Source organism: Vigna unguiculata, chromosome 6 (genome assembly GCF_004118075.2).
Source record: "Vigna unguiculata cultivar IT97K-499-35 chromosome 6, ASM411807v1, whole genome shotgun sequence".
Classification (NCBI taxonomy): domain Eukaryota; kingdom Viridiplantae; phylum Streptophyta; class Magnoliopsida; order Fabales; family Fabaceae; genus Vigna; species Vigna unguiculata.
Genome location: NC_040284.1, coordinates 8,861,928 through 8,871,553, shown reverse-complemented (window position 1 = coordinate 8,871,553; position 9,626 = coordinate 8,861,928). Strand labels below are relative to the sequence as shown.

Sequence of the window (9,626 nt, the reverse complement as noted above, 5' to 3'; positions counted from 1 at the left end):
TTTGTGTCCCGTCCGCTTGGCGACTCGCCCACGTCGCCAGGCGCCATACCAGTAGCGCAATGCTACTAGTTTCTTGGCACTTAAACAGATCCCCAAAGGATCCCAATCATACAACACAACAATTATAGAATAAATAAGGCACTCCATGCAAGGTTCTTTTGCTACTTTATCATCCACACAATTTAATCATGCAGTTAAAAATTTTCAATATAGCACATATCCCGTACATACCTAAATAGTGAAGCATGCAATATAAGCCACTTCCCCGACTGGGTCCAATCTCTAACTTCTCCACAGTCCTGGCCTGCTCCACCAAGACTGGAAACTTTCTGATCCGTAGTGGCACCAGGAATCTGCACAGTTCGTGCCTCAAACCTCCCTCAAACTTGCGGCAGCACCACTCCTCCATGATCGCCTGCGAGTAGAATCTCGCCAAGTACTCAAAACGATCCACGTAGGCCTGCGCAGATTTACTGCCCTACTGTAAAGTGAGAAAGTCAGCTTCTAAGGCATGCTTGGCCGAATCTGGAAAGTACTTCTCCAGGAATCTTGTCCTGAAGTTCACCCAATTCACCTTCTCCAGACGGGTCTATATTTGTTGCTGCATCCCAGTCCACCAGTACTCTGCATCGCTCACCAGCAAGAAGGTGGCAAATGTTAGTTGTTGTGCCTCAGTACATGTCAACACTCGAAATATTTTCTCACACTCCCTGAGCCAAGCATCGACCTCATCGGGAGTAGCTTTGTCGCTGAACTTAGACGACTTGTGTTTCAATACATCCTCCATAGTGACTGCTCGAGTGGGCAGAACCATCGCACTTGGTTGCGCGACAACAGGCTGCATCGCGTCAACCATCCTATGGATTGCCTGCGTGATCTCATCAACTCCAGCATGGTCTGGATTCGCCACATATTTAGCTGCTGAATCACACAACTTAATTTCAATATCATCATAAAGCAAAACATACATTCACAATTCAAACGTAATAAGCTTACTCCCCAAAGATCACGAAAATCATTGAAATCATTAAACCAAAACCGATTGGCATGCATCTCACGCCGCTAGGCGGAATCTGGGTCCAGACCGCCTGGCGGGCATCACACACGGCCAGGCGCCAAGCACTAGCAGAATCCTCTCTGCACTGTCATTGCTTGGCAGACTCCACCCTGCCTCTAGGCACCTCGCTGTCCGTCACCCCCTGGCGCACCCATCTCACGTCGCCAGGCGCCAACCTCCTTCCAGGCCTTCTGCTTCACCATTTCGTCTGGCGGGACCAACCCCACCGCCAGGCGACCTACTCGCACTGTGACCACTATCATTGGTTTGCATCTCGTCCGCCTGGCGGCTCGCCCACGCCGTTAGGCGCCATACCAGTAGTGCAATGCTACTGGTTTCTTGGCACTTAAACAGATCCCCAAAGGACCCTAATCATACAACACACCAATTATAGAATAAATAAGGCACTCCATGCAAGGTTCTCTTGCTACTTTATCATCCAAACAATTTAATCATGTAGTTAAAAATTTTCAATATAAAACATATCGCGTACACACCTAAACAGTGAAGCATGCAATATAAGCCACTTCCAAGTATGAATTTCCTTCATACAAGCATGTCCCCAACTACCAAATTACTCATTCTTCTGCACATTCATCCAGTTACTATTAAGCCAATTCATAGTCATACAACTAGTATCACCTAGTATCCTAATTACCGATTACACATAAATACAGTCCTTATCATATTTCCCCATACAACCTTATTTAGTTTCAGTGTAAAACTCCCTATTATCCCACTAGCATACATTCTACATTATGGTTTAATACATATTGCTGATCTTTAATAACCGCCACTACCCTATATTTCCCTTACATACATTCAAGTATCCAACATAATACCCAAAACGTGCAATCACAACAGAAACCCAATTAACTAGCAAACCGAAATGTCGCCTGGCGGCAACCCAGAACGCCGCCAGGCGGTGCTTACTAAAATGGGTTCTGCACATACTGTTCTCGCACCAGTAATGACCCAAGTATTCTACTTTCAGCACTTACCACCACATTGTCAGAAATATCTAGTGCATACGTCATACAAAGAACAATATATTAAGTTGAATAGTATTTATATACCACGACTCATCCATAAATTACCAATTTGATACTTATTCATCACCAACTCTAGCATGATCCTAAATCACAAAATTTCACGTCCTTCATATCATAATCATAATAATGAAACTGGAATATCCAAACGCCAAAAAATTTCCCTCAAGTATTTCACCAAACGTCATCCAGGCAACACAAATCATCACAAAACATCAAACATCAGCGAATTGGAAAATCCAGTTCCGCCGCCAGGCAGGCAGAGTCTCACCGTCAGGCGGATCATCAAGAAACCTAGAACCGTGAGTTCTGTAGTAGGTGTCGTCTGACGGTTCGCATGTGACCGTCAGGCGGTTTCTGGAAAATTCCAAAAACCCGATTGTGACGTAGATGAAAGTGAACCATGGCATTCTCAAATCCACAACACATCACGAGTACAGATAATTAAAATTTGAACACTTTATAAGAACTTCCCTAACCTAGGTATTCCTTGTTCAATTGCTCTTTCAATGTCCCTTCGCGATTCCAATTTGATTCCAAGCCTTCGCCTACTTCCAATCAAACTCACCCACTCTCTTTAGACTCAATTTTCTACCCAGAAACCTTCCCTTACATTGACCACACGAACTTCTTCTTCTCACCCTCTCTTTCCACTCCCTTGGCCTATTACTCAAGCCCTTAGTGATGTGTTAAGGTACAAAAACGAGATTAGCATTAAAATTTGGCTTTAATTGGTTTTCAATGCTCATTAGGACTTGTTTTTACAACCCACCCTAACTGCCTCCTAGGTTTTCCTAGGCCTTTAGTAAAAAAAAATATTTTGTCTAAGCCAAGGTTTGAACCTATCACCATACAATTGCAAAATCAATGCCAAACCATCATCTCAATTCATATTTCATGCTAACTAATACAATTTAATTAGCATATCATTCTTCAACATGATCATAAAAATAAAAATAAAAATAAAAATAAAAAAAAAAATAAAAATAAAAATAAAAATAAAAAAAAAAATAAAAAAAAATAAATAAAAAAAAATAAATAAATAAAAAAAATAAAAAAAAATAAAAAATAAAAAATAAAAATAAAAAATAAAAATAAAAAATAAATAAAAATAAAAAATAAAAATAAAAAAAAAATAAAAATAAAAATAAAAATAAAAATAAAAATAAAAAAAAATAAAAATAAAAATAAAAATAAAAATAAAAATAAAAATAAAATAAAAATAAAAATAAAAATAAAAATAAAAATAAAAATAAAAATAAAAAAAAAAAAAATAAAAATAAAAAAAAAAAAAATAAAAATAAAAATAAAAATAAAAATAAAAATAAAAATAAAAATAAAAATAAAAATAAAAATAAAAATAAAAATAAAAATAAAAATAAAAATAAAAATAAAAATAAAAATAAAAATAAAAATAAAAATAAAAATAAAAATAAAATAAAAATAAAAATAAAAATAAAAATAAAAATAAAAATAAAAATAAAAATAAAAATAAAATAAAAATAAAAATAAAAATAAAAATAAAAATAAAAATAAAAATAAAAATAAAATAAAAATAAAAATAAAAATAAAAATAAAAATAAAAATAAAAATAAAATAAAAATAAAAAAAAAAAAAAAAAAAAAATAAAAATAAAAATAAAAATAAAAATAAAAATAAAAATAAATATAAAAATAAAAATAAAAATAAAAATAAAAATAAAAATAAAAATAAAAATAAAAATAAAAATAAAATAAAAATAAAAATAAAAATAAAAATAAAAATAAATTAAAAATAAATAAAAATAAAAATATATAAAAAATTAAAAAATTAAATAAAAAAAATATAAATATAAATAAAAATAAAAATATAAAATCTCATAAATAACACATCATGGCATACATAGAACTCGAACCAAAATCCTTTCCCACAATCAAAGTACTCTCACTTGAGCTAGTACTTTTCCACATCATGAAAGTTTACATTTAATGCTATAAAAGATTCTCCTACCCGCATTTATTAAATATTTATTTATTTAATTATTTAAATTTAAGGGTTAATTATGTCTTTTGTCCCTCAAGTATGGGTAATTTTTGGTTTTAGTCCCCCACGTATCGTTTGCTCATTTTCAGTCCTCCACGTTTTAAATCTAATTGAATTGGTCCTCAATTTTAAACTCCGTTAATTTTAATTGACACGTGTCTAACGGATGGCCACGTAAGCATCCCGTTTTGAGTTGAGAGGAATTTATGAACAACATGTGGTCTTGAAATTTTATTATCGTTTTAAAAGAGAGATTTTGGGTGTTTCTGAAACCCTAAAATTGGAGCAGTTCGTGTTGGTTTGGGGGGATAGAGTATTGAATTCATTGGCAGCCAAAATTTAACTTTGAACATCGTTGTAGGGTGATGAAAAGTGGGAGCAGAGGGATTCAGTGTACACAAAGGAGTAGTGGTTCGAAAATTTCGCAGACCTGTTCGTCGTCGTCGGATATGTGATCCAAACTGTGTGGGTGTGGGGAAAGATTACTGCTCCTAAAGGCAACGACTGTGAAGAACAAGGGAAAATTATTTTGGAGATGTAGAAACTGGGCTGTAAGTGACAAATTTTTTATTTATTGGGCGAACTTGATTTCGTTTGATGTCTTAATGGTTTTGTTTTATTTTTGCAGTCCAATTCTCATTGCAATTTCTTTGAATGGTTTAATGAAGAGGAATCTAAATTTGAAGGGAACGCACCTGACTTTCAAGACAGTGGTAGAACACGAGCTGAAGAAGATGAAGTGTGTTTGGAGAAGGAGAAAATTATATTGGAGTTGATAAAGAAAAATGAGAAGTTGAAGGCGAAATTGCAAGAAGAGAAAAAGTTTAGGAGATTCCTGCAAGTTTTTTTCCTTTTACCGTGGACATTAACAGTTGTCTTGGTTTTTATGTTGCTGTTCAAGTTCAATTGTAACTAGTTTTTTACTAAGTACTATTTAGCAATGATTAATTATGTATGGAACTTTAATGGTTAAGTATGTTTGAGGTAACTTCTGGTGGGGAAGTGTTTTGTATTTGTAATATGTCAGTAATGAATGAAATGAGAAGTTCAATTGTGTTTTAAATGGTGGTTTGCAAAGTGGAGACATCATGAATAGAAATAAGTCTGCTGTAATTTATGATTTTATTTTTACTTAACAAGTCTGTTGTAATTTAATTCATTGTTAAATAGCAGTGGTTATTTCCTGTGATTTTTATCCAGTAAGGTTTTGCTTTGACCATACTCATGTAAACATGATATCCATTTAATTGAATTCATCAAAGTAATCCATACACAAGTTGTAATGCATCATCAAAGTTTTACTACATTATCACAAAACACAATTTTTAATGTACACCAGACATGTGGTCCACAAATATGAATACAATAAGTTTTACTACATTGAATAAAGTATTGGACACCAGACATGTGGTCCATAAATCTGAATACAATAAGTTATACTATTGCTTTAATCCAAAAAGTTTTCCACTATCACAATGCCCACTGCTACAAAAAAGTGGTCCACCATTAAAAACAACAAAAGCAGTTTGATTCCTCCTTCTATTTCACGTGGTTTGTGCAGAGGTTGCAGTACTTGCTTGAGACCCTATCACTTGTGCAGCCATTCTTCTGGTTTGTGTTGTTGGTGGTCTTTCTCCCTGGTTCACGTTTGCAGCAACCCTGGGTCTGGATCTTCTTCTACTACTACAGCTTTGGGTAGATGGTCCTGCAGCGCTGCTAGGTGCACTAACACTTGGAGTTCCTTGTGTTTGTCCTTGTGAATTGGGTATGTATTACAGCTCAAGATTTGTATTGTTTTAATGAAAAAAAAATGAATCAGAGGTCCAGTTTGTGTTCTTACCTTTCTATGCCTAATTCCCTTTCTACAGCTCTTAATGTTGTGTCCCAACTGCTTACACTTGTTGCACTTCATGATAAGATTTTTCTTTGACAGCTTGGAATGACTGACATGTTCATCAGCTTGCCTTCTTCTCAATCTTTTAGGTCTCCCAGGTGGTGTTTTATAAACTGGTGGGAGTAGTTCAGGTTGATTTCTTTTAGGCCACAATTGTTGTCCATTGATTGGGGTTATTTCTGGGCTATAGCATGCCTCATAAGCAGCTCTTTTGTAATATGGATGCACATAAGCTTCAGGGTTTTCCACCTTATAATTAATTGTTGCTACAACATGTCTACAAGGTATGCCTATCAAATCCCAAAAATAACACGTACAACTATGGTTACTTAGATCTACCATAAACTTCTCCATGGTGAACCCTTGTGTTACTTCAAACTTTGCACCCTCTGCCCACATTGGAAGCCAATTGCCACTTTTCTCCACTTCCCTATCAAGCCTTTTCTGTGGCTTAGGCATAACAGTACCAGGATATGCATTTAATTTTTCTCTTAGTATTGCAAATCTACTCATTGTGTATGACCTAATCCATTCCATCATACTAATGATTGGTTTATCCCTAGCCAATAAGATAGTACTATTGAATGACTCAGACAAGTTATTCATTAAAACATCACATCTAGGATATATGTTGAATGCATGCTTACACCATGAACTTCTAGGAATGCCAATTAACCAGTTATATGCTTCAGGGTTAATGTTTCTTAACTCACCCATTTTTTTCCCAACCTGCGTAGAAAGTTGACTTTGCTGCCCCCATCATAAGATCTCTGATAACTACCCCACCACAAAATTTTTTCTTGAAATTACTATAAAGATGCCTCAAGAAGAAACGGTGCTCCACCCCATTCAAAATTTCATCAAATATTGTCATAAGTCCCTGCAAAAGTTAATTGTTCTGTGTTAGAATATAGTATGAATGAATACTATATAAATTCAGTGCAAGTAAGTTGTTTACCTTTTGTTGATCTGAGATGAAAACCCAGCGATGATTTTCAATGTCCCCAATATCTTCTAGCAGTAGTGAAAGAAACCACCTCCACATCTCCTTACATTCATTCTCTACAGCAGCAAATGCAAGTGGAAAGTATTGATCATTGGGGTCCCTGCCCACTGCAACCAAAAGTTGACCATCATAAGTTGTTTTCAAGTGGCATCCATCAACCCCTATAAAGGGCCTACACCCAGCCAAAAACCCAGCCTTACAGCCTTCTAAGCACATGTAGAAACAACCAAACCTTGGTGGCAGACTTGGTTGAGGCTGATTGATCTTAATTTTGAATGTTACAGCCTTTACTCTAACCAATTCAGCTACATAATCATGTAAGCAACTGTACTATTTTTGTCCATCCCCAACCAAACAGTCCATTGCTATTTGCTTTGCTTTTCCAGCCCTCCAAGGGGTTATGCCGACGCTGTATGTCTTCTTGATCTCCTCAATAATTTGACTCACTGTCATTACACCCACATTCTTAAACCTGTCTATTAACACTTGTGCTATCCAATCACAATTAGCATTTTTATTCCCAAATACCCTGCCACATCTATGTCGCCCAACCAATGTCTTTATCTGAAAGGTTTCCCTACCACCAACCTTGCTTGCCATCATTAAGAAACCACGTTTTTTTTACATACAGCTCTAACTCTCTTCTGATCATTTTTTACAAATTAAACTTCTTGCACATCTTGTATTCTTCAAACTTCAAGTATTGGTATGTTGTCTTCTTCCAAGAACACCCCTGACATTCTTCTCTTTCCTTTATTTGAAATTGGGCATATACATCAAATCCTATATAGACAATAACGTTTATGGCATGCTTGTTGTCAAATAATGGAATCAAAATAAGAATACTTGGCATGTGGCAATTGAGGTTTATTATTTGTTTATTTTGTTTATTTTTTAGGAATCAGTTGGAGAAAGTGGACTTTTTGATCAAAACATTAATTAAAGAATTTTCATTGTATTGAACGTCATTTTATATTTACTTTTATAATTATTTGGACTTGTATGAGCTTGAGTTTATTTGAACTTTATTTAAAATTTATGACAGTGATGTATTTTATTTTATTTTATTTGAATTTATGATTAAATATTTATTTTTTAATAATTTTGTAAATGCTCACGGGTACCCGTGGATACCCGCGGATATGAAAAAAATAGACTGGTACTCGCATATCGGATACCCGACAGATATGGGTACGGGTACGGGGCGGATATTTATCTAGCGGGTAGGGTACGGGGGAGCTACTACGCGTACCCTACCCGCCCCGTTGACATCTCTAGTTTCAGCTTCGTGACCAATAGCTCTATCTTTAACACATAAAGCCACTATATCATCACAATTTGGAATTGCTTTGAATTTGAAAAAAAACATAGCCTCCTTACACGACTTGAAAGAAAAAGGGAAGAAGTAAATAATAACACAATTACAATTCCATACAAAAATCATCATTTTTCACCATGAAAAATGAAAATTTCAACGATTATAGTCCTTTATTTCAATATCAATTAAACACTTAAAATTACTAAATTGATTCACATTATAATCTTTTTTAGGTTAAAATCATGGTTCCATCTATCAAAGACTACAACAAACTATAAAGCTTTCATAAAAAAAGTGATTGTAATATCACATAAAGAGGAAAAAAATTATTTTAGTACATAGCACTAAAATATAGTTACTATCAACCAATCAAAAACATTGTTAGCATGATCTCTACTATATAGTTATTATGAAGTGAACAAACTTCTCACATACACAATTTGTGATTGAATTAAACTGTACATTCACTGCATACTCAAAGATATAATGGCATATAAAAGATACAATTGGTACATGGTTTCATGTAAAAGAGTACTTACATTGACATACTCATTCCGTACATTTTCATCACCAATTGTAATCATGTGTTTGGTTCCATCTCAATCGAATCCACTCTAACCAAGGATGTCATTAACAACCCCATACCATGATCTCCAAAGTTTGATTTGATTTTTAACAATCTCCCAAGTGACTTGGACTTTAAAGTTGTTGGATAACACTATAATTGCAACATCATATGCAACCCTTTTCCAAGCTTTGTCGCTCTTATTGCCCATGTTTCTTTGATCTTTTAATACTTTAACTAACATACGTTCCATCTCAAAATTCCATGAAAAATAACTTCTTGTTTCCTCATTGCTTCTTTTTGTCATGTTCTTTTTATCCTTCTATTTTCTCAACCCACACATAACAAATATCATATACAACATACTAATGTATTTCATATCTAGCACTTTTTATCCAAAACAACTCATAACAACTATCAAAAGTCAATATTTTAGTGTTCATCACCATTGGAAATAAGCTACTAAATAACTTAATAATAATCACAATTCTAGTTTTTTTTAGTGTTCATGATTCTAAGTTCTGGAGACATCAAATGCATGTAATAAACCTTTATCACTTATATTCTAAAACACATGAGTTTGAAAGTGCATACACCTAATGCTAAATCTTTAAAATTATAAAATGCATTACACCATTCATGCAATTTTTCAAATGGATCCAAAACAAATGGGTCCCATTCATGCAAAAAAGGAAACCATGAGCCAACAATTGCT

At 34.2% G+C, this 9,626-nt stretch overlaps 1 protein-coding gene across 1 annotated transcript; it reads right to left on the bottom strand.

The window, feature by feature from the left end:
- Positions 1-5,770: 5,770 nt before the first annotated feature.
- On the bottom strand, positions 5,771-7,628 carry LOC114188370. Its single transcript, XM_028076960.1, has 5 exons — positions 7,385-7,628; positions 6,981-7,333; positions 6,736-6,902; positions 5,969-6,641; positions 5,771-5,881 (listed from the first exon to the last, which is right to left on the bottom strand). Exons 1-5 carry the CDS (start codon positions 7,626-7,628, stop codon positions 5,771-5,773), a joined length of 1,548 nt encoding a protein of 515 aa, XP_027932761.1.
- Between the last annotated feature and the right edge of the window lie 1,998 nt (positions 7,629-9,626).

What these genes read in the sequence shown, in the direction of transcription:
- LOC114188370 (XM_028076960.1), bottom strand. Translation starts at nt 7,628, where the DNA reads ATGGCAAGCAAGGTTGGTGGTAGGGAAACCTTTCAGATAAAGACATTG. An exon ending in GCAGGTTGGGAAAAAAATGG is followed by an intron (nt 6,642 to 6,735) that starts GTGAGTTAAGAA and finishes CATATATCCTAG; the next exon opens with ATGTGATGTTTTAATGAATA. An exon ending in AGGGAATTAGGCATAGAAAG is followed by an intron (nt 5,882 to 5,968) that starts GTAAGAACACAA and finishes CCAATTCACAAG; the next exon opens with GACAAACACAAGGAACTCCA.